At 36.4% G+C, this 26255-nt stretch overlaps 1 protein-coding gene across 2 annotated transcripts in view; it reads left to right on the forward strand.

Annotated features, from left to right (window-relative positions):
- Mdga2 (MAM domain containing glycosylphosphatidylinositol anchor 2) overlaps nt 1-26255 on the forward strand; it is a 725366-nt gene that overhangs the window by 384227 nt on the left and 314884 nt on the right. For both annotated transcript variants that reach the window (XM_041658245.1, XM_041658246.1), the window contains exon 3: nt 12420-12594. In XM_041658245.1, coding sequence (XP_041514179.1) covers nt 12420-12594 — 175 coding nt within the window. The remainder of the gene's footprint in view (nt 1-12419; nt 12595-26255) is intronic.

Below are 26255 nucleotides of genomic sequence, written 5' to 3' on the forward strand. Positions count from 1 at the left end.
ATTTATGAGTAATATATGTTGATCAGTTTTGAAAACTAAAAAAAAATAGTATCTTCTGTTATAAGCCTTATATAGTGTTACCAATAATCATGTCTTTCCTTCAAGCCTTATATAGTGTTAGCAATAATCATGTCTTTCCTTCACTGTTTCTATTTGTTTACAATCTCTCTGTGTGTGAGGGAGTGAGAGAGAGAGAAAGAGAGGAAGCATATAAATGCATTTCTGTGTTTGAATGAGAATGGGTATGTAAGTGTGTGTGATACTGTATATATATATATATATATATATATATATATATATATATATATTTGTGTGTGTGTATGTTTGTGATACGGACACTCATGTTTATAATGTTTTAAACCCATATATTATTTGTGTAGCAGTGTGTTTAATCGTGCTAGCAATTATAATCCCTAGCAATCTAGCAATAAAAAAAAATAAAAACCTAACACTTTATTCCTTGTACATGGAAACTTTCAGGTGAAATTTTCATCGCCTTGTCAGAAAGCTGTACTTCCTCTTGTAAAAGCAGAATTAGAAGCAAATGTCATGGTGCCATAATTCACTGCAGGCTGATACAATTTATTAAAAAATTTAACCTGTATTATCTAGAGTCTTATGCCATTCAGGAGTCTATTTATTGTACTAAATAATTCAGAGAGAACCTATCTCTGTATAATTTTCCCTGATATCACCATAAGAGAAGAGGGTAACCTTTATTTTCAATGCTCTAATGAACACTGTCTGCTCACAATTGCTACTGTAGATATTCTTTTATACCTGTCCAGGATGATGCTCCTTAAGTGGACTTTCAGGTTCAGCTTCTCATGTCACTGGTACCCAAATTTCCTGATAATTATGCCAACTCACATGATGTTTTCCTTATCTCATTGTTGGTCTTTTTCTTTTTTTTTCTTCTGCTACAGGATGTTTTTTTTCAGAGTTCAAACAATGTTGGGGCCAGCTCAGCTTTTGCTATGTAGACTGATCTGAGTATATTTGGATTCACTCATTGACAACCAATAGAAAGTAATTCTTGTTAATGGAATCTCATTTAGTGAGAATCAGGGAAAGAATGAAATCTAGGTCTCAGAAATGCTGAATTCTGAGTTCAAAGTGTCTGCCCAGCATCTGTGTGATATTCTTATTAAAATCAAACAACATAAGCGCCCATCTGTGTTTTAAGGTTTTGAATGTTCTCCTAAGATTATCTGAGTGAACAATTATCTTATTTAAAAATATATAGTCTGCTGTTTTAGTAGTATCTAGATATCAAAAATCAGAATAGATCGTTCTGTTAGGAGCCACCTTGCCTTAAGGGAGATTCTGTGATCTGTACCCTAAGCAAACCTCCTTTCTTTTCTTCAACTTAGGTAGGAAGTTACAAGAAAAAGTATGTCCTAAATGTAGTGCCTTCCTTTTTTTCTGTTCCTGTTATTTATGGGAAGATGGCTGATATTGTGTTGTTGTAACAGGATTTAAACACAAAAATATTGAAGAATACATACATCTGAAAACAGGATAGTCTCTCTGTCCCATGTGGAATTAGTAATTGTTTCAAACAGTCACTTCCTGTTCTTCAAAAGGTATAGAACCTCCAGATTTTAACAGATAGATTCTGTTCTCAAGGAGTTGCTTATTTTCCAAACTTTCTCGTAGATAAGCATTTTGATTCAACTATGCCCTATGACAGCTTCCCATTGTAAAAGATTCCAAGCAGGTATTGGATCTTCTATCTTTATACTAGGAATGAAATATGAATAGTTGGTGGGTTACTGCTGTTCTGGGCCTTGAACTCAAACAACTCAACAAAAGGAATATCCCCCACAGAGACCGAATTCCCAATTACTTAATGTCATGGGTAAGCATCGGCTGGCCTCACATCAGATTTGAGTTAACCAGCATAGACTATCTTTATCCTTGCATAAGTACCCGATATTGGATCTGAATTATTTATAGCTAGCTTGCTGCTTAGCTGTACTTGACACAAAAACCTGAATCTTAGCTCAAATACTATAGTTTTGTTCAAAATAAATTTATATTATTTAAGTGCTAGGGATCCAACACTGAATTACCCATAAAGCGTTATTTACCCTCAAGGCTACCATCCTACCTATGGCATCATATCATAGAAGAAACTCCAGGAAATTGTTGAAAATAAGAATGAGTTCTCTTTGACTCCTTGAACACTCTGTAGTTCAGCGCCCAGCAAACAAATACAATTACAGAAGTGCTATTTCCTCATTCATTTATCCTTTCTCACAGATGGTTTTTTATTTTCTCTTTTCCTCTATGGACTACATATACTGCAGTAATAGCTTCTTATCCAGAAATAGCTTTCTATCCCTTGTTTTCCCCATAAGGACTTTCTTTTCTATTTTGTTTTTAAACAATGTTTTCTTCTGTGTTTTCATCACCCTATTAAGCATATTTATAACTACAGTTAATTATATCAAGTTATCTATGCTATGTTTACTTTTAAAAATTAATTGGATTTTTGGTTATCAATTATATAATGAATTTGCAAGTATTTAAAGGTATAAGTAAAAGTCTATTATTCTATGAATGGAATACTTTATATACTTATAAGTTACATCTTCATTATATTTGCTTGTTTCCTCACTATTTTCCTTGTGTTACCAATTTTTCTAGTCCAATAGGAGACTCTTGAGATATCCAAAACTTCATTTCTTGCCGTCTTGTGTTTTAAAATTTTGCAAAGTGCCTCTCGTGGTCTTTATTTTACTGAATCACCAATAACAATAATTTTTTCTAAGTGTTAAAAAAGCATAATTGGTTTGCATTTTCTCTGACCACTTTATCCATGGCTTCATTCTCAGTAATGATTTCCAGTCTTTATTATCATATATGTGGTGTGTATGATATAATAGGTATATATATGGCATGTAACACATTATATATAATGACAAGATATATCTGTCCTCTAATTCTAAATGTACTCTAACAATTTATATATGTATATATGTATATATACATGTATATGAAGTATGCATATATATAAAATAACAGAAAATATTAAGTCATGAGTTTGAAAGGCAGCAACAGAGTACAAGGGACAATTTGGAGGGAGGGAAAAAGGGGGAAAGTTATGTAATTATATTATAATCTCAAAATAAAGCAGAAAATTATTTTTTAAAGAAAAAAGAATTCTCTAATTATCAAGTTTAGGGAAGTTATATAACAGAATTAAAGGTGAGGCAAATTTACAGGGAAATGTTCCCTTTGGATCATCTGTTTTATTTTTAAATAATAAATACTTCAAGGAAATAATCCTGAGTAGTAGAAAGGTCTGATGTTCTCAAATTTTTAGGACTTAGCAAACTATGTGAGATGTGAACAAGCCACTATACCTGCACACAATGGTCTGATAAAAGTTGCGATATCAAAGTAGGACTTTTGTTTTCAGGTAGAAGGAATAAACTTATATTTTATCTGAACTACTCATTTCTTAGTTTCATCTCTCTGACTCTATTGTAACAATCAAATACAGGTTTTGTTTTTGTTTCTTTTTTTTTGTTAGAGCATGGCTACCCTAGTCAACAAATCATTGCTCAGGTGTTCAGTCACCTACTTTAAAAAGTGAATCTCAAACAGAAATGTTACAATAACAAAGCAGAATTCAACCTTTTGCACATTTCTGCTCAGTCTTGGAATCTTTTTGTTTGTCTGTCTGTTGTTTAATTATTGAGATGAAGGTCTCTCTATGCAGCTTTAGCCTCAAACTTACAGACATTCACCTTACCTTGCTGCTTTTTAACTTGGACAGTAAGCCAATTAGTTATGGAAAGTAAGCTCATGGAAACATTGACTCAGAATGATTCCCCATTACTGTGGAGCTTTGCCCATCTGGAACAGAATGTTTATAGTCCTAGTACAGGGGAGAAATTCTGCCTTGCAGCATTGTCCTTTTCCTGGTGGTTTTGTGACGAACAGTCAAAGCGTGTTAAAACTAGCATTCCTGGGAGAGGAAGGCAAAACTCATTCTCAAGATCCCCCAGCACTAAGACCTATTAACAGTGGGCTAGCAATGAACATATGTAGAGCATAAAAAGATGCACTTTTCCAATATACAATTCTCATTTAAAAGTGAGACTAGGAAAAAGACCAATGATAAATATATAACTTTGAAATAAATAATTTTAGCTTAGACTTATTTGAATTGAAAGATAAGAATATACACACATAATACATAAATAAAACCTCTTCTTATGCATAATGCTATTTATGTACATGCGTATGTAAGTAGTATGTATATCAGTTACATACACACATAAACATATGGAAGTGTGTGTTGTGTGTTTTCTGGCTGACGCTTTCATATGTAATATCTAGTTGGTGTGCTCTTCTGTGGGTACTTTCTCTCCCACACTTTCATACCTTAGTTGATTATAGTTTTTCATCTAGGCTTGAACTTAATGAGCTTTCCACATCTACTTAGCACATCTCTTGGTGCCTTCTTGGTTCAGGTCATATTTCAGCAGCCATGTTGGTGAGACTTCATGGGTATAGCTTCTGACATTTCTAGGAGACAGTTTATTGGCAAACTCCAAATTCCTTGGCTTCTTACACTCTTTCTGCCTCCTTTTCCACAATGATCACTGAGCCTTAGTGCAAAAGTTGTATTTTGGATGTGTCTATTGGAACTAGGCTCTGCAACTTTGTATTTTGGTTGGTTGTGGTTTTCTAATATAGTCTCTATCTGTTACAAAGAGGCAGCCCCTTTATGAATGGTAGGGAATACACTTATCTGTGGGTATAAAGACATTTTGAATGGAGCTCAGTGGTGCTAATTTTATATAGCAGTTGTAGGTTCATCTCCTAGATCCTTAACTTCACTAGGGCTGAGTAGTTGGTTACACTTTCCAGTCCCAGACATGATTTGTCTTTTGTTAATGAGGTCCTAAATCCAATTAGAAAAATGTTGGTTATATGTATATATACATATATTTTTTTCTATGTAACGAGGGGCCATACATGCCTTAGGGATACATATCCATGAGGATAACTTCCAGAGGAGGGAATAAGGGTGGGTTGGGGGGAAGTGGGGGACAGCAGGAGGAAGGGAGGGAGAGGGAACTATGGTTGGTATGTGAAATGAATACAATTATAAAAATAAAAAATGAAAAAGAAAGATGTTGGTTACCACCCAAGGAAGCATACTGCTACTGCACCCTTAGGGTAAGTGTTCCATGCTAGTGTTGTTGTGGTTAACAGGTGTAGTTAACAGTTAGGTAAGACTGCTGCATGCTTCCTTCCTTCCTTTGGAATGTTGCATGGTTGCCTCAGATACCATGAAAGCTCGCCCTCACACAGGATGCCTTCAGGCCAGTTTCTACTCAGGAGGCCATTTTTTAATTGGCTTATTCAAGAAAATTGTCCCTTTATAGTGGAATAAGTGAAAATGGTCATTTCATTGTTTTAATTACCAAAGGAAGAAATTTTTAGTATCGTTACCATGCTTAGTTGTGTGATTACAAGTAAACATACATTACCTTAAGAAAATAGCTGGTTTTCTACTTTATATTTTGATTTTCAAATTATATTTGATTCACTTTCAGCTCTCATCAGCATTAGCTTCTGTGTGTGTATGAGAGTGTGTGTGTGTGTGTGTGTGTGTGTGTGTGTGTGTGTATGCACGACATGCTGGGTACGAAATACAATATCTGAAGCATACAAAGCAAACGCTGACCTTAGTTCTCAGTCCTTCTGTATCTACTCAGTAGGTTTGTTGTACTGATTCCCATAAATAGAAGAGTGAAGTAAGTTGTAGTTCGATCACTGCTAAGTCAATGTAAGGATGTTTGTGTCTATCACATCATTCATAAAATTTTCTGAAAGGAATTTTGACACTTTATTGTTGCCATCTTGCTAGCTTCTCACTGTTTCCGACTGGGAGATAAACTTTATTTCCTTTTGCTTTAATGAATACACTTGAAATTAAAATGCTAAGAAAATTTTCAGCTACAACATATTCATTTGTGTTTCCTTTTTAAACTCAAATTTTATGATCTTGCCATTCTTATTCACTTACTATAAATATAATATGCATGTAAATATAATTTATATAATTGAATGCTACCCTTGAATTTTGACATTCTTTATTATATATTCTGGTCTACATGAATAAAATAATTGGTACGTTTATTGAATTACTCCCTTTTCTTTATTCTGCTCTCATATATTACATTCCAAATGTTGCAACCCAAATTCTCCATCTGGGGATCATGATTGAATTATCTGTGCTCCAAAAGAATCAGGCAACCCTGCCTCTCTGCCTCTAAAACCTGTAGTTCTCATGGCCTCTCCCTTGAATCAGTTCCACCCCATGCAAGCAGATTACCTTCACGGTTGTGACATGCTCCTAGTGTCTTCAGTATCATGGGTCTCCAGACAACTTAGGTGTCAAGTTTACAGCTTCACACATTGGCTTTGTGATGTTCTCTCAGAGATTCCCATTTTCATTCACATCATTTTGCCTTCTGTTTTTTTGGAACCTTGTCAGAAGCTTACACCACCCGCCTTGATCTTGCTTCCATCGGGACTCTAAAGCCAGCACTGTGTGAATAATGCTGCCAGCTCAAAATAGAGGCTGCCCCCCCTTGGACCTCAGCTGAGTCAGTGTTTGTGTGCTTGAAACAACTGACTCTTGGAAATACTCCCCTCTGTTCTTTGCAAACAAGAAACCCCTATTGACATTATCAGTTAGACTTTCTCATTTCAAATGAATTTAAATTTTTACTTAGTGAGTTCTTTAATAGATGAGATGTTTCCCTCTTAACTTCACTCCTAGTTACCCAAAATAGAGCAGAATTCTCTTTAATAGTGTAACTTCTTTAATAATTTCAGCCACTTTTCTCAGCACCAATATCTTCTTTCTTTCTCTCCCACTTTCCTTTCTTTTTTCCTCTTTTCCTCCTTCTTTCTCTTTTATCTATCTGTCTGTCTGTCTATCTATCTATCTATCTATCTATCTACAATCTATCTATCATCTATTCACCTATCTCTCATATATTATATTCTGATTGCAATTTCCCCTCCCTCCTTTCCTCCAAACTCCCCATGCACTGTCCCCCAAATCCACTCTTCCTCCATTTTCCTTCAGAAAAGAACAGATCTCCCAGAAATATCAACCAAAGGCAACATAACAAGTTACAATAAGACTAGACACATACTTCCATATCAAGGCTGGACAAGAAAACTCAGTAGGAGAAAAGGGTCCCAGGAGCATTCAGAGAGTCACAAACACCCCTAGTCTGCTGTTAGGTGTCTCAAAATAAAAACATCTATCTACACAACCATACATATACACAGAGGAGTTAGTTCAGAATTGCTTTTTTAAGATTTAGGAGGCTTAGATTTGAAGTCTTGATCACTATAGCATTACGGTAATTTCTACTATTGATCTTAGGGATTGTTAAGACATCATTTTCTACATTTACGTCTCTGGTGCACCTGGAATTTATCTAAACATAAGAGGCCAATTATAGAACAACTGTTTCCTCCTGGTACATATACATTCCATTGCCTCCACACTGTTTTGTAAACAATCCTCCCTTCTGTCTATTTCTCTAAAATGCCCCAAATGGGATTTTTTTACATCTCATTTTATGAAACTGTTTCTGTACTCTTAACAAAAAGTGTGTTCCAGATAATGGCTACAAATCTCTCTGGTGGCTGTTTGTGATCCTTAAAGTGATTATGAGGAGAAAAGAAGACATTTTGTTTCTGTATAACTTTTACAGTGATGGTGGAAGGCAACCGGGGGTTGAGGATGTGTTGCTCGCTCAAACAAAAGCAAGACAGTGATGTCAACTTAAAACCGACTTCTTTTTTCCCTGACTGTTACGTCCTTAGCACAAAACAATAGTGATTTTAAGCATATCTCTAGTAAATCCTGAAGCTTCATTATTTTTATACTCTAAGTGACAAAATAATAAAAAAGAATTTATTGTTTGAAAAAACTGGGCAGTACTGTCAAGGAAAGGAATTTGTGTGGTTGAGTTTTGTGATGAACTAGCCCTTTCTTTCTTTCTTTCTTTCTTTCTTTCTATTTTTTTTTTTTTTTTGAGCCTTTGGAGGGATAGCTTGTTCAGCCTAGATATAGTGGGGAGGGCCTTGGTCCTGCCTCAAAGTGGTTTACTAGACTTTGTGTCTTCCCTTGGGAAGCCTTACCCTCTCTAAGGAGTGGATAGCGGTAGAGTGGGGGAAATGTAGAGAGAGCAGGAGGAGGAGGAGAGAGTGGGAACTGGGATTGGTATGTGAAATGAGAAAGATCGTTTCAAAAAGAAGTGAATAAATTTAAATTTAAAAAGGGTGATTACTATTAAATGTGTGGTGATTCAGACGTGTATTTTCTAAGCATTTTTTAATGAATTAATTGACCATGCACCATTTGTCTTAAAACAATTTACATATTTTCAATGGTGATAAAGGCATGATTTTAAGAAAAAAATTATAATTTGGGAAAGTCAGCATAATGGCTTTTTGACATTTAAAGGCTCCAAGGAGGAGATAGTTTGATGGAGTTGTTACATATGATCTTAGTTGTATCTTATAATGGTGAAGTTTGGTACTAGTAACTTTTTTTAAACCTTTGTAGCTCAGGGGGTATTTCTCAAATCACTAATATACAATGTTGCAAAATAATGCAGACTCAAAGACCAATTCAAGAGCAAAAATGATCCACGAATCTTCATATAATAGACTATAGAATGACTTTTGTTGTGGTTTTGGATTATACTGTGCAAAAATGTTGAAAAACTACCACTTGTGGGGTTTCAATGTAGAAGATTCATGATTCTCTGAAAAGGCTATTGAATAGTGAAGCCTTTCAGAATGAGTATCACTGTGGATTCAGATTTTCTTTGTCTGTTTTTTAAAAGGAAACATCTTGAATATGCAGAATTTGATAAGGAATTCTGTCTAATTTAGTTCCCGTAAGCTGGATACTAAAGAGAGTCATAGTGTTGGAAAGTATGTTACTCTTAGTTGTTTTTCTGATTAAAAGCCATACTGCTGGTAGTAGGGCATAACTTTCAGATTATATTTAAAATACAGGCTATTCAGATTAATACTATTTTATTTTAAACAAATAAATGGATAATTACTGTTGAAAAGTGTTCCATTGCATATATTTACCACATTTTTATTATTCATTCATCGGTTTTAAGGCATTTAGGTTGTTTCCATTTCCTGGCTCTTTAGGAGGGTGGCAATGGACATTGCTAAGCAAGTATCTTGTGGAGCATGTCCTTGAGTCCTTTGGGCATATGCCAATGAGTGTGGCATGTAGTAGATTTATTTTTAGTTTCCTGAGCATCCTCAACACTTACGTCAAGAGAGGCTTCAATAATTTCCATCTCTACCAATGAATCAGGGTCTTCTTTCCAAAATTTCAACAGCGTTTGTTGTCAGCAGTTTTGTTGATCTTAGTTATTCTGACTAGAGTAAGATTAAAAAAGTTAAAGTTGCTTTATTTTGTATTGCGCGTGGACACACACACACACGTATGTATGTTTGCATGTGTATCTATCTATGTAACAAAAATGATCAGGGAAAATAGGCTATCAACATGAGAGTAGGGAGAGCATAGGAGGAGTTGTTAAGAGAATATTTGGAGAAGATGGAGGGAGTAAGGGGGTGATATGATTTTACTCCAATTAAAAACTAATTTAAAAAGAAAAACATAGAAATAATTTAACAAAGCTCCAAAGAAGATAGGTAACAAGGAGGACCCTAAGACAGACATACATGAATCACTCTAAGAAGGGGAAATAGATGAGATCTCTTGGGTAAACTGGGGTAGGACTGGTAGAGGGGAGGGGATGGGGGATGAGAACATGAGGGAACTAGATGGGCAAATTGGGGAAGGGATGGACAGCGAGAGCAATGAAAGAGATACCTTTATAGAGGGAGACATTAATGGGTTAGGGAGAAACCTGGTGCTAGGGAAATTCCCAGGAATCCTCAAGGATGACTCCATCTAAGACTCTTAGCAAGAGTTGAGAAGGTGCCTAAACTGGCCTTTTCTCATAATCAGATTAGTGCCTACCCTAATTGTCATCATAGAACCTTCATCCAGTAACTGATGGAAGCAGCAGATGCAGAGATAGACAGTTAAGCCCTGGGCTGTGCTGGGAGTCTAAAGAAAGGGAGGGAAGAGAGATTATATGAGCATGGGGGGAGGGTCAAGATCATGATGAGAAACCCACAGAGGCAGCTGACCTAAGCTCCTGGGACCTTGGGTACTCAAGACCCACAAACGGGGAGCCTGCATAGGACTGAACAAGGTCCTCTGCATGTGAGTAACAGTTGTGTGGCTTGGCTTGCTTATGGGACCCCTGGCAGTAGAACCAGTATCTATCCCTGGTGCATGAGCTGACTTTTAGAGTCCCTTCCCTTTGGTGGGATGCTTTGCTCAGCCTTGATGTGTGTGTGTGGGTGGGGGGGGGATTGGTCCTGCCTCAACATGATGTGCCAGGCTGTCTTGACTCCCCCCGGGAAGTGTTAGCTTTCTGGGGTATGGATAAGGGTTGGGGTGGGAGAAGGGAGCAAGAGGAGGGGAAGGACAGGGAACTCTGGTTGGTATGCAAGATGAACAAAAATAAATGAATAAAATTAAAATGAGCAGAATAATTTGGGATCCTCAACAACTTTCAAAAATGTTAAGGTGAGCCGTGACCAGTAAGTTGATGCTTGTGACTCTGTATCATGACTGCTTTCCTCCTGCTCTACCCTGCTTCCTTTCTCCATTCTCCCGCACATGCTCATACACTGCTCCTGCTCTGTCGAGCCACATGTAGGGCTAAAATAATTTTGCCCAATGAAATTATGTATATTAACAGCTTATTTTTACAAATTTGAAAGACTTAGACCATATCTATAACTCTTTTAGTTCAGACCTTTCATATTCTGAAGCATTTAGTTTTCTGAATCAGCATTAACATTATTTTGAAACGTTTGCAAAAATTATTATTTAGTAACTTGAATTTTAGTATCTATTTTTAAATAAAATAAAAATCTCTACACAAAGACAAAACTGTCATTTATTTATTTAAAGAATCCTTATTTCCTTGCTTATAGATATTAAAATTTAAGTTAAGACAGAATTCTAAACTTTTCAGTGGAAACATCACCATCATTACAGATTTTAGAGATAACGTAATTGACAAACTACTTGGCTACGAATTTTACATTTACTTCCTATAGTTTTCCATACACATACCAAGATTTGAAAAAATATAGGCTACTTCTTTTGTCTAGAAAACATTTTTTTTGTTGCTTTTACGGTGCAGAGAAAACATGCTTATTTTCATCCTGCTAAATTATGATGTGAAAAACTTTTTTAAAGACAACTTAAAGCCATTATCTTAAAATGTTAGTGTGCAGTGTGTGAAAGTGGCGTGGCTACCGGTTATACAGCTTCGAGTTTGAAAACACTTACTTTGGTTTCTCCATATTTCCACATGCTTAATCTTATACAAATTTAAGCAGTGTGTTTGCCTTGGTTGCTTCCAAACTCTAAATATTTTTTTTTAAATACATGGGCAAAACAAAGAGAAAAATAAAACCAAACAGTTTTCATCTTCTATCTTGCAGCACTATACAACATTAACATGTGGCTTTTTATTCAGGTTTTATATATGATAACACACAAAATTTAAGCTGAATACCAGTAGTTATTGCTAGCACACACAAAATCTGTTGCTCACAGCTGTGTTCAAAAGAATGGTATTGTTTATAATGGACAATTTTAGATATTCAAATTGTTTTGACAGTTTGATAGGATTGCACTCTCTGAAAAGTTTACACATTTTTTTGAAAATAATTATTGATGTAAAGTGAATTCCAATTTTCAAAATAGCGAATCATTTGTGGGCTTATTAAAGCAAAGTCATTACATAAAACAAAACCCCTTTTAACCACCAGGTGTATGAAATTATACATAATCTCTATAAGCCATTATGGTAACATGCCTACATTATCTAAACCAAAGAGAAATTTTTAAATGAAATAATGAAGCATGTCCCAAAAGAAATGAGAGCCTATTTGATCCAAATCACAAAAATTGCCTTACAAAGTTCAGACATGTATAAGGAAATTTGGAATGCTCAGCAGGCACAGAAGCTGAGTCTTGTTTCTGTGGTGCATTGCCTGCAGTCTGGTGAGATGCTGAAGACCTCAGTACCATTGCTTCTAGCTGACTTGAACTCTACGGTGATGAGGTTAGCACCTGCGATTTTGTAACTCAGTTGGGGACATATATTTTAATTTCTCACTAATGCAATAGAAAGGCAGCGCAGTGGCTCCGAAAGCCAGCTCATCATAGGAAATAACTGCTGTTTGATTGTCTGCGGAAAACCAACCTAAAGTAACAATCTTTGTTGATGCTTGCTCAGATCAGGTGGACCAAAACAGCAGGAAGTGCCTCTGACAGATTCCAAGACTCGAGTGTCTTCAATGAGACTTTGAGGATTACAAACATTCAGAGACACCAAGGTGGCCGCTATTACTGTAAAGCAGAGAACGGCTTGGGGTCCCCAGCAATAAAGTCGATCCGAGTGGATGTGTACTGTAAGTAAATCTTAGCCAAATACTGTTCTGAATAATTTGCTTCCGTGATTAACTATGGTTTTCTGAAAAACAAACATTTTCTTCGGTGGTGAATGAAAATTTTATATGACGTCTGTTTTTTAAACGTGTGCTTCTGCACAGGGGTGGATGCATAGAAAGGGTGAACAGCAATGCCATAACCTCCTTCAGGTTCAGACCACAGCCAGCGTGTGCCAGCCTACCTGACATTTCCTTATAGATTTTGAAGACCCAAATCAGGCCCTGAAGCTTGCATGGCAGAACCTATTTCCTAACTTGCTCTGAGACATTTTTGAGAATAAAAATTTCACGTCAAGTTTTAATAATTTGTGACATAACACATAGTTAGCAGAGAATATGTAATATCCCACTAAAAAGTTGGTAAATATTATTAGTAATACCAATAGCCTCTTTGCATTTAGTATGTACACACATGCACATATACATTTTATGTTTACATGTGTGGTAGGCTGAATGCAATTTGCTCCCAAAAGCTTATTGGGAGTGGCACTATTAGAAAGTATGGCTTTGATGGAGTAGGTGGGGCTTTGTTGAAGGAAGGAAGTGTTGTGAAGGTGTGCTTTGATGTCTCATTTATGCTCAAGTCATGACCAGTATTTCAGTTCACTTCCTTTTGGCTGAACAAGATATAGAACTCTTAGAACTCTTAACTACCTCTCCAGCACCTTGTTTGCCTGTACACTGCTATGTCCCACCATGATGATGTTGGATTGAACCTTTGAACTGTAAGCCATCCAATTAAATGTTTTCCTTTATACGAGTTACCGTGGTCATGGTGTCTCTTTGCAGCAACAGAAACCCTAACTAAAACAACATATGGGTACATACATGCACAAACACACACACACACACACACACACACACACACACACACACACATATATATATGTATATATAAATGTCTTTATGTGTAACGCTGGTTGCCCTTGAATTTGCTCTTTAGACCAAGCTTGCTTCATGCTCAGATATCCACCTACCCTCTCTTCCCAAGTGCTGGGATTAAAGGCATGTGCCACCACAGTCTCGTAAGCATATATATCCTAATTAACTTTAAGAAGAAAGGATCATTCCATAATATACTTTAACTTGCTTGTTCATTTTACCTGTGTGCAGAGTCAACCGTTCTCATTTTTAATGCACCTTTTGTATGCAAGCACGGTTATCTGCATTGCCTTGTGAGGGCCCACACATCTCTCTGAACAGCACACTGTTTGCAAGTGGCCATGCCTGACCCCGAAAACACGGTGCCTCCTGGAGACTGTTGCCTGACTGCTTCATTATGTCACATTCTCCTACTTTTCCTTCTTTACTATGTTTAGAATCTTCTGCTCTCTTACTTCTTTCCCTAGCAAAGAAACTAAGCGCCTGCATTTAGCTCAGTCTGTTACACAGGTTCATCTGGAACACTTGTTGTTTTCACAAGAAATGGCATTTATTTTTAAGTCTCTAATATTAGATTGCATTTTTCTCTCCTTTAAGTAATTCAGACAAAATAACAAGTGGGGCGGTCCTGTTTTCCAGCCTGTTTTCTTTTTATTCCCCTTTCCTGTTCTTTCAACAGAGTGCAGGTGTTACATAGTTAGAGGGAGGCTAGAAATTATCAATGGTCTATTCATGGAGCCTATGCTAGGCTCATTTATTTATGGAGACAATAAGGAAGGAAGTAGTGACAGCAGCGTTTGTGATTCATCTTCCACAGTTAAGGACTTGTGGCCCTCTTGCGTATGACAGAAGCCTGTGTGCCATTCATTGCAGGATCTTTTAGCCCCAAGACATCCACTGACATGATCCTGGCAGGTTCATCCTATGTGCCACACTGACCTTCTGTGTATCCAGGTTGGTCATACCTGTTTACTTCCCAGCCATAGCCAAGAACCAACCCTCCACTTAGGTTCTATAAGGTTTTAATATATTTGTAAATAACTTATTTTGATTTAAATGAATTACATATTCTTATTTATTTATTGTACACCATTTAATTAAATGAACTTCTATTTTCTTGTTTATTAGGCCATGATATTTAAATACAAATCTCTAGTATCTTGAATACAATTCACAAATTTAAAATGTTCTCAGAGTGAATATATGGTTCCTTTTTTTTTTTTTGTCCTGTTGTGTTTGGGTAATGCTTGTCAGTTTCATATAAAATAGGTTGGTAGCAAAATGTGACCAGAAGCTCCTTAAGTAGTACATTTTAATTTTTAATTTATTCTTTAATTACTTTACTTTGTATGGACAAACATATTTTGCCCACAAAATTTGTTTGATTAGAATATTGCCTCCACTCCTGCCTGCTAGGGGTTTCATATATCATATGGTGTATGTATTGTATTTTTTTTAAATGAAGTACTATAAGTCCCGAAACACAGTAGCAACCAGTTCAATAAGAGTTTCTGACTACATTGATACCACAATGGACTTGATGAGAGTAAAATATGTGTCTTTGGGGCTTAATAACTCATATACAAAGCAGGAAATAACATTTGAAGAGTTTTAAAAGATTTTTTTTTCCTGTGGCTAAACCTTTCAATACCATCCTGAATTGCTCCTTTTACCTTTCTATTCAGAGTTATGCCTGAGCAGTTGATGCTGGACAGCTTCCCATGATGATAGCACTGCCCATTCCTTTCCCCAGCTCTTCTCCTTTATTAAAATGCCAATCAAACCCCTGCAGCTATGTTGTCTTCTTCCCTTTGACTTTCTTTGTTTTTTTTTAGATATAATTTAGGTTTTACAAACACCCAATTCTATATTATTTGAGTGAAATATTACTGAGATATGTGCCATTTTTAATTTATATTGTTTTCCTGAGCCTTTCTGATATACAGTCAATGAGACAGTCATCTAAATTTGAGAAAATAATACTAAGCTTTAGATTGTATTAACAAATGCAGCATCTCATTATGAGGGCTTTCCCAGTTAATGCCCACAGTTCCCATGATCAGTTCATGTAAGAACCTGGTAATTTTCCCATAATTATACCTACTTATAGGACTATGAATAAATTTCCTTTCATCGTAAATTTTAAAAGTTTTGAGCGATAAAAAAGAGGGATAACTAATCTATTTGTAAAATCTGTTTTCTGAATATAACTTCCAACAAAAGCCAGAGTGCATAGGTTCATGTTTTCATGTATGACTACACAAACCTCAACAATTTGTAACTGTCCATCACTGGTAATAAAAACATGGCTAACAGAGCAATGTTGTGCTTTCTTCCCACACTGTAACAAAATGCCTGACACAAACAGTTTAGGTGAGGGTTGTCTTCTGTTTAACTTACATCTTCAGAAGTTTCAGCCCGTGGTTGGTTGACCTCCTTCGGATAGGCAAAACATCGTGGTGTCCTCATGAAGAGCAGAGTGGTCTCTTCCCTCGTGACAGGAAACCAGTAAAAGTACAGACTGTAGTAATTTGGTTTAATAGACATGTTTCTTATACTAGGAGAGATGAAACTTTGTGGGACCTCACAAGAATGATGATATGCCTTGATATCACTTAAGACTTGGCAAACACCTACCATGTAGTCAGACGCTTTCAGGTTAGCCAGCCTTTAAAAGAACAGTGCAATACCTTTAAGTTTCTATATTAGAAGGTTAAAATGTAAATGCCCCCCACAGACTTATATATTTGAATGCTGTATTCATATTTGGTGGAAGTGTTGTAAAAAGGATTAAAGAGCATGAGGTATTGGAGGAGGTGTTTCACTTGGAGTGGCTTTGATGTTTTAAAAACTCACATATGGCTTAGTCTCTTATTTTCTGTCTCTATTTCCAACTTAAAAGAATAACACATAAACTCTCAGATACCACTCCAGTGCCGTGCCTTTCAGCTTGCTGGTTTGCTCCCTGCCACGGTGGTCTGGTACTTATCCTCTGACACAGTAAGCAACTCCCTAATTAAATGTATTCTTTTATAAGTTGCCTTTAGCGTGGTGTCTTTTCACAACATTGGAAAAGTAATGAAGGCAGCATATAACTTTTAGAACGTAAGTTAATGTATAGCTTTAAATTAAATGCTCTCATCCTCTGACCCTAGATAATATATGTGTGTATGTGTATGTTATCATAACCATTTACTAAAGTAGCCAAAAGGTTGAAAGCAGACTTATGCAATAAATATCCACCATAAATGTTATGAGCAAAATAGGTACAACTAATAATGTCTGTCTGCAGTATTGCTTACTATTTTGGATCAGTACAGGTCAGTAAGGCAATTTCTCCCCCTGTAAAACTCTGTTAAAGATGTCTAGAAAGAATCTCTAACCTTGTCCCCTTGCAATGTTTTCTGTGTTGCTCAGTACACAATGCACAGCCCTTTGTTAGGAATAAGATGGATAGATACAATAGATTCAGACAGGAGACTGCCAGGCATCTTACAGACAGGCTGAAGATACAGGTAGAAGAGAAAATTCAAATTTGAACTAGCTCTTGGTCAAATTAATCCAAGAGGAAGTGCCATGTTTACATTCCTTAAAGCAGCATGGGCATATTTTGGCCCCTCTGAGGTTATCATTAATGTGCGCACTGTCAGAAGAGAGAAGTAGCAGCCTGGAACAAGATACCCACAAGGACTCATTAGAGTGTCCTACATACTCCAGTGCAAACTTCCTCCTAACGTTTTCAGGTGACACGGCCAGCTGGACACCATGCTTTCAGTAACAAGCATTTGGGGACAGGCTTTATCTTTAAATCATAGCAAGGAGCTTACCTGATGCTTTGTAAAAAATTTTATATCTATCACTATAAGCTTAAAGTATGGTAATCATCGGGCATACAGAATAGACTACTGGAACTATTAACAGAAAGCACAAACAAGCTGTAGGGAAAGAGATGCATTCGGAACATGCTGCAAGGGTCAACAGTGAAGAATGCCTGAATAAGTGTAATAGCATCAGAACCTGATCTAACACAAAGTGGGAAGAAATATGTGGAGGATATGAGAGGATCAGTATATGAGTGCGAAATAATTCTTGTCCATGGAAAGCAGTAAGTAACCCAATGTGAAAGATGAAAAATAAAGCTATAAAACAGTGAAAAACAGTACAGCAGAATCAAATGGAATTGGATGCCTTAGGAAATGCCACCACTAAGCCTTAAAAACACCCATGCAGTCTGGGAGTAGTAGCACATGGCTTCAATTCAAGCCTAGTATGTGCAGCAGGTCAGACCAGCATACAAACATAAATTATTTCCTATGAAATTGGTGTTTCTGTGGAACTCCTAACAGTGGGAGTAGGGGTGTTTCTGACTCTCTTGCCTGCTCTTGGGAGCCTTTTCCTCTCCCAGCAACCAGTATGAGGTTTTATGCCTAGACTTATTGTAATTTTTAAGCAGCGTTTGTTTCATATCCTTAGGAGGCCTGCACTTCTCTGAAGGAGAACTAGGGAGGAATGAACCTGGGGAAGAGAAAAATGTATACCCTGTTTGTGGGAGGGTGAGGTTTAGAAGGAGACACTGAGGTCTGGATGTATTGTATAAGGGGAAAATAAAAAATAAACAGAAAATCCCACATAGGCAGTTATTTCATATGCAGCTTTTGGACTTTAAAGCCTGTCATGCATTTTTAATTTACAAAACACATGCATGACTATTAAACCTGGAGATTCCTGGTACTCTTGAATATTTAAATACAAAGATCCCACAATTCCGAGCTAACTTATCCCAAATCTTCTTCAGAAAACCTTATGCAGATTGCTCAGACTAGTTTTCTTCTTATACTTTTAATAAGTGGTGAAATTTGTTGGTATTTAATACTTGAAAATAGAAATACTTGCCCCATAGATATGTCATAAGTAAAGCACAGACAACAATTTAGGCAATGTTGGCACAACATTCTGACAATTAATAAGTATCCTAACTTTTAAACATAAACTCTTTCAGGGTCCTCTCTACTACTATGTCTTTATATTCTGGTTGTGATGAAATATTGTTAAATATTTGTAATTATTTAATATTTTATAAATATTTAAAATATTATGCCAATCACAGTATAGCACCATCAGATTCCATAAGGCTAAAAATGTGGGTATTTTTTATTACGTTGTATGGCTTCAGTGAGTTTCAGCTATTTAAGGAGAGAAAGAGTGTATGAATTTATTTAAATAGATTATAGCAGCTAAGTAGAAAGTATCGTGGCATCAGTTCCCACAACATGAAATAGTGATAGTGTGCTGTTGCCAGATAAAATGGATTGCCAGGAGGAAAAGGTTAGTAAGATGTCTTAGCAGGAGAGAAATAGTTTCAGAGCTATTCATTCCAGGCTGCTTTATATGCCTTAGTTCAGTTTGTGTCCTGAACTCTCTTTCACCGGAGTTTATGTAGCAACCCTCCTCAGGCAATAGGGACATAGTTTCCTTAGGAGTAGAGGGATGTTTGTTTTCTGGCCTCGATCATGAAGATAATATCTAACTGAAGGAAAAGAAGAGTTTCATTTGGAGCTTTCCTTAAATGCGGAATTTTCAAAGCTCAGTATTCCTTGGCTATGTCATAAAAGTACTGGATACAAAGAATACATTTAGGGTGCCCCATCTTGTCCCCGTAAAAGTAGAGGAGAAAGGTAGCCTAGAAAAGCAGGAAGCTGGTATTTGCATTGGAGACCTCATTAATAATAATGTCTTTACCTTGTGCCCCAGAAGACCCTTGCCTCAGGCACTCATAATAGTATAATCAGCTACATGTTAGTCAACAGGTAGATAAAATGTCAGAGTGCTCACAGCTCCTGACCTTACGAATGTTAAAATAAGTAAAAGTGGTTTACCGAAGTAAAGGAGAAAGCCAAATCCATTATACAGTGGATGAAATTTCTGATTAAAGACATAAAATAGATAACTGCAGAACAGCATACAGGGGAATACTGAATAAGATGCTGAGTTTTAGAAGGGATGAAGGATTAATTTGAAAGATGGCTTGTTAAATAGTGTTGAACTATTACTGATGATGCCTTAGACCTAATGAATAAAGATCTACTGGACGCTGTAGAAAGAGAAATTGCAGTGTTGTGACTTCAGACTTACAGATGCGTTCTCCACACCAACACATTGCTTCCTGTGTTATAAAAAGCAGTTTCATTCATTATGCCTCCAAGCTACTGTGGAGAAGGAAGGGGCATAGTCTACACAGGACGCGAGGTTCTGGATTTTGGTGCTCTCATGCTCCAATACGTTTGTCTTTTGGAGAATCACGAGGATATTTAAGCAGTTTTCTAAGAATGTGATCACCTGATACGTTTACCTATCTCCAGCCCTGACTGTGTTGCTCACAGGGTAATAGAGGTCATACAACTTGAAAGGTTAGGGTTTGATTAAAATTTAGGCTTAATTCAAAAAGAAATTGGATTTGGAGGCATTAACTTAATATGTTTTCATATGTGCAGACACTGTTCACAAATGAAACAAATCTTTTCAAATACTCATTAAACATTTGCAAGAATTCTTATTCCAGAAATATCTTCTTCAATCTCATTTCACTTACATAAATTGTTGTATTTCATTACATTTTTTTCAGTATGTATCTATGAGGTTTATTATTTATTTAGACCCAAGAAAATATTTGGAGAAGAGTGGCAAACACGCTGCCAATTTATTCTGCAAACAAAATTTACCTGTGTTAGAATTAGAAATTACATGATTAAAAATGATGACAGTGAATTTCCTTTACTTTCAATTTTATCGAACTCATCAGCATGAATCTTGGACAGAAAAGTTTAGCAAAAGATCTCAAAAAACTGGTGTGAATTATGAAGGCTTCCCAATGTCAGGAGGAAATCAGATCCCCAGGTAAATTCCACCAAGCATCATTTCTCTTCCACCACCCATCTTCTCCGAACAATAGGCCTAGGATTACAAAATCAAAAGGATGTTTGATATGGTAATTGCAATGTCTCTTGAAATGGGTAGTTCTCACACTAATAATCCTATTAATAAAATTCAGGACAGGATTTTGTAATTTTAGGTATGTCACACATGAAAGAAAAATGTTTTCTTGGCAGTGTTATTTACTGGAAAGGTCTGCATTAACCTAATTCCTAGACAGAAGTCTTAATAAAAGGCCTTCAAAGTAGACAAATAAACAGACAAACAATGATTTTAATGTGGGTTGTTTAAGTGCCATGGTCTGTTTTTGCTGAGTTTAATTTGCCCTGATAGAGTCCCAGAGGATCAACAGTCATCAAACCACCCCGAGTCAGTGGCTTCTCACATCCCCCCAAAAAGAAAGGGAAGATAAGGTAGATTTATTAGAAGCAAATGAGAACTGAGAACTCTCAGGAGTGAGAGGGACTTCAAGGAAGGATTAACTCCCAAGTTGCCAGGTGTTTTTTTTTGTTGTTGTTGTTGTTGTTGTTTTGTTTTTTTGTTTTGTTTTGTTTTGTTTTTGTCATCTTATATGGAGAGAATTCAGTGGAGACTTAGGTCATCTTTATTGTAACTTGTCATTTGAGCATGTGACTGAACTAATAAAGAGTCTACACCCTAAACATTCTCATCAACCAAATCTGAGAGTTCACATTTTTGTAGGTGAAATTATGTGTTCCCTGTGACCATCTCATGATCGATCCATAACTTGCCCTTGCTCTCTGCAGGGAGCTATCTCTCCTTTCAATGTCAAGTCTTTCTATTGCTTCTTATATAAAAGACACAAAGGGAGAGTTGCTTTTGGATCAGGTGAGCCTTCTCTTAATGAAGCTGATTATATTCAATTCATTATAAATCAAAAGTAGACTCTCAAGAGGTATTAGCGGAATGATACTTGACTGTTTCCAGAATCCCATAGGTGCATAGAATGGCAAGCAGATTTTTTTTTCTCCTATGTCCTGAACCTGATCTTGCTGCCTTCAGGTTTTCTGCTCAATCCATCTGATTCTGAAAATTCCAGATATTCTGTGATCTACTTTGACCTGAGGCACTGGAAGCCACATCCAAATAGAATCTGCCTATCCCCAATCTTTTTGAATTCTTGCTTTTTTTTTAAATACTCCATGAGAAGATTCGTTCAGAGATAACGCCAAATTGCAAGCCCTTTGCCTTAGAGAAAGTTTATAATGAGTTGAAGATTTGAAAAACACACACATGAAGAACTTTGCTGAAGTTCAGTTTAGTAAGTATATAAAAAAAGTTTGCATATTTAAAGTACTAACCCCCAAATTACATAAAACATGACATTAGGTCTTGTTAAATACATTAAAGACCATAAAATGAATAACTTTATTATGTGAGACTATGCTTACTTTTTTGTTATTAGTTGTATAAAATCTATTAAGTACTGAGCAATTCTATGAAGTAAAATTTGTAATGTTTTCCACAAACATTGAAGGCTATTAGCACATACATCTGTGTATATTTTGTTGTTGTTTGCCTGCCTTTTCCATAAAAGTTTTCCAAGCCCTGACTTAAGGATAAAATAACGTTATTGGCAATCATAAACGGTTAAGTCTATTGATTAAACTGATCGAAAGGTTCTTAAAATCACTGCTCACAGGAGTGTGGGATTCTTTTGCCGAAGGTTAAATGGCTAGCAGATGCTCCTGCTGAGTCGGGCAGAGATTCCAGATTGGCATCCAGTGTTCTCTAGTCAGTGCCTGAGTGCTCTGAACCTAGCTCTGCCCTGAGGGCCAAATCTGCGGCTGTCGACTCAGAGCTGCATGCACTCTTTACTACAAAAGTAAACCATAGAAAAAATATTACATGGAAACAAACGTGCAGATCTGAAAGGGTTTACACGCATGCACTTAATGTGATTCTTTTCACATATTTAAAACTTCTAATAACTTCTGAGCGACACAGAAGAGGAAGGAGAAACAAATTAAAGCATACATATTTATACATTTAATACTGGGAGCTAGCCAGCAGCAGGTTCTCCAGTCCAGGGGATATTATGCTACCTGATTTAAAATCCTCAGGTTCCCAAGCAAATCTGGCAACCTTTGCTTCTGTGGGTCAGTCAATAACACTGTTACAAGGGAAATCATGATTTCCCCTTTGAATGAGTAGTTGCCCTAATAAAAACTTCTAAACAGACTCAGAAGGAAGCTTCAGGACATTTTATTACTGCTTGAAAGAATACCCAACAGGCCTGGAAAGCTATACGTTTTTGGCAGCTGCTTGGAAGCAGGAGGTGGAGTCGAGGTAGATAGAAACCATGCTATTTTAGCTAAGGTCCAAGAAACCTGATAGGGTCACCCATGGAGGTTCGCAAACAGCTCAATCACAATAGGAGAGGGGTTTAGGGATAGAGTGAGAATCCCAGAGTGTAAGGGATAAGGTGTCCACACTTGGCTAAATTGTCAAACAAAGGAGAAATAGGAACAATTACATTTTTTTAGAATTCAGAAAAGCAGAGAAGTTTAGCAATGATGCATGATGTAAGTTCTGTAAGCAGCTATACCTGCAGCATTTCAGTATGTCATGTCTTCAATAGAGGCTAGATTTGTTATATTATTTTAAGCAGGAAGCCTAAGGATGTACATTTGTGATGCTCTTTTTTCTAATGTTACCAGAGAAGTGGAAGGTGGTGTCCAAAAGTGACGCAAGAGATGGGTCCATCATCAGTGGCCCCCAAGGCTTCTAATCCATGCAGAACTAGAACCGTATAATGAGTCACATCGTTTAAAATAACATTTGTTAACTAGTTTCATAAGATGTAAAGGAAAATTCCTTATAGAAAATTCAGATGCCATGGATTTATGCAAAATAAAAAGTTCCTTAAAACTGTAGTGGTCTCTATAACTTTAAGGTTAAGTGTATATGTTTTAATTAATGAATGAAACGTATTTCCAAGAATACCAATACTTCTGACATCACCATGATATTTCACACTCATCAATATTTCTAAGTTGTTGAGCTCATGAAACAGTAATAGGAATAATATAGGACAATGCTGAAGCATCTAAAAATTACCCTAAATTAATCTCTTAAACTCTACATGGGATAGAAATATCTACATCGCACTTGAAGACATTGGGATCTTTTTGTTGTTGTTGTTTTGTTTTTGTTTGTTTGTTTGTTTCTTGAGACAGGGTTTCTCTCTGGCTTTGGAGCCTGTCCTGGAACTAGCTCTTGTAGACCAGGCTGATCTCGAACTCACAGAGATCCGCCTGCCTCTGCCTCCCTAGTGCTGGGATTAAAGGTGTGCGCCATCACCACCCAGCCTGGAATCATTTTTTAATTGAGGATCCTGAGTTTGTCAGATACCTTGGAATATAAAAATCCAAGTGTCTCTTGACATCTCTGAAACATACATGTAATCAAGGCACATAGATGTGAATAAGTTAACAGGATTGGTTCATTTTAAACATTTTCAAATGTCCATTCCTTTGAATTACACTCTAAAAGCAGAAGGAAATATGCAAATAATGTACTTTATTAGTATCTTCCAGTTATCAGAGGGGGGAGGGGGCTAACTAGAGGCACTGTGTTTTCTGAACCCAACTCCTGTTTTAGTCTTATTCTAGTCCCTTGATGTTAAATGCCTGGTTCATGAATAAACTTCCTCCACATACTAGACGTGTTCTTTGATAAGAATTCTCCCCTTACATTTCTTTAATCCCTACCAATGACTCTCACTCAGTTTCTGTGTTCAGTACCGCTCTTGAATCTATGTTTCTACATCTTGTTTAATGAAAGTTTTGGTTTCTCTTCTTTTTTTTTTCTCCTCTCCTCTTCTTGATTTCTTACTCTCCCTAGGAAAGCTCTTCACCCCACATTTCTTGATCCACATGTTGTGGGTTGCCTGATCCTTAAGCACCATATGAAGGGTGCGCTTGCTGCTGCCTCCCCATGTGCTTTGGATCTGACTTCCTCTGTATGTTGCACACTGGGCCAGTTCTCAGTGTTTGCCTACACTTTGCATTCCTTGCTAAGTCCTTGATTTGTGTGATCATCTCTGAGAAGGCTTTGATTTTTATATTTTTATTAGAAGTTTGTGATCTGATTATTTGGCTCCTTTCATTGCTGTCAAAAATTTATTTTATGCGACACTGATGATATTTCAGAATATAGAGTTCTACCAATTTTACAAATTCTATGAGGAATACAAAATAATTTTGAAACACCAGCAGTGTCATGTAGGGTAATATCTATGATGAAAATCGTTTGTTTTCTGTAGTCTGAAGTTTATCCTGAGTTATGACACAGGTCAAACAAGACAAATGAACCCTACAGCTGAGCCTCCATCGCATTGATGGTGTTCATCACTTAAGGAGCCACAGGCAACACTGTGTGCTTCTGAGTGGATAGGAAAATACCTTCCCCATTCTTTTTTCTAGACATTTAAGTTTCATAATTACATAAACAGTGCTGTGGAATTATATTTAATTGTATATAAGGCATTATGGATGCATACATACATTTGTACAGAGTCATCATAATTGGAATGATTCATACCTACAGTTTTAGTTTGTATAAATATTCTATACACTTTCTGAGACTGGAAATCACCTTATGTCATCATGAAGATTGCCAATTTAGTGCTGAACTTGTAGTATACAAAACAATTTAGTGGTGAAGGGACTGATCAATTATTGAAAATACACATGAAAGTAAATTTATTTTTTGCTATCTTTCTCCAAATGTACATTTGAGAATTTTCCTCCATACCTCTCACAACTATTGCTTCTCTATTAAAAGAAATAGCTATATTTTTCAATGTTAAAATTTTGTGATTTCACTGTTTCCTATGTAGTAATGTCACAATAATAATAATAATAATAATAATAATAATAATAATAACAATAAATAATTTTGCATGTCAGGAAAGAGCCTCCATACAAATAAATCAGGAAACTACTTCAATTATTTCCAGAGTAGAGATGGTTAAGTAAAATATTGTCAAGAAAGAAATCTAATCCAAGAATCCTTCTATGTATTACCAGCTTTATGATTTCAGGCAAACTGCAATGCTCCTTAATAATGGATAGTAATGATATCTAATCTATGAATTCGTGTTATCTAATCAACACAATTACTTTTATGAACATTAAGCATGTGTTTGCTTCAAAAAACTGATAGCATTTTCTTCTCTTATTCTCATAAATACCAAAAAGTTCATAATGGTTATGGTTATGTAGTTATGACTCTGTCAGAGTAAAAGCTAAGTTAAAGAATACTGAAGAATAGATGCAAGAGACAGTGGAATTAATCCCGTTGCTTTTATTTTCTTAAGTTTAACTGCAAAGTACACACACATACACACACATAGTGTATATGTGTGTGTATCATTGTTTATACTATGGCCATCTTGCTAATAGTACTGAAACATGTCTGTTGTGGTTAGAATAGGAATAGCCCCACAGGCTCATTTATTTGAATGCTTGGTCATTAGGGAGTGGTGTTGCTTAACAGGGATTAGGAGGTGTGGCCTTGTTGGCAGAAGTATGTCACTGGGAATGGACATTTCAAATCTAAAGCCAGCCCCAGTGTCTCTCTCTTTCTGCTGCCTTCAGATTCAGATTGAGAAATCTCTGGACCATGTCTGCCTATATGCCACCATCCTTTCCACCATGATGACAATGGACTAAACCTCTGAAACTCAAAGCATGCCCCAAGTAAATGTTTTCCTTTATAACAGATGAAGTGGTCTTGGAGTCTCTTCACAGCAACAGAACACAGACTAAAACAATATCTTATCT

Source organism: Microtus oregoni, unplaced genomic scaffold, assembly GCF_018167655.1.
Source record: "Microtus oregoni isolate MIOR12 unplaced genomic scaffold, Mior012 000009F_ref0000495, whole genome shotgun sequence".
Taxonomy (NCBI): domain Eukaryota; kingdom Metazoa; phylum Chordata; class Mammalia; order Rodentia; family Cricetidae; genus Microtus; species Microtus oregoni.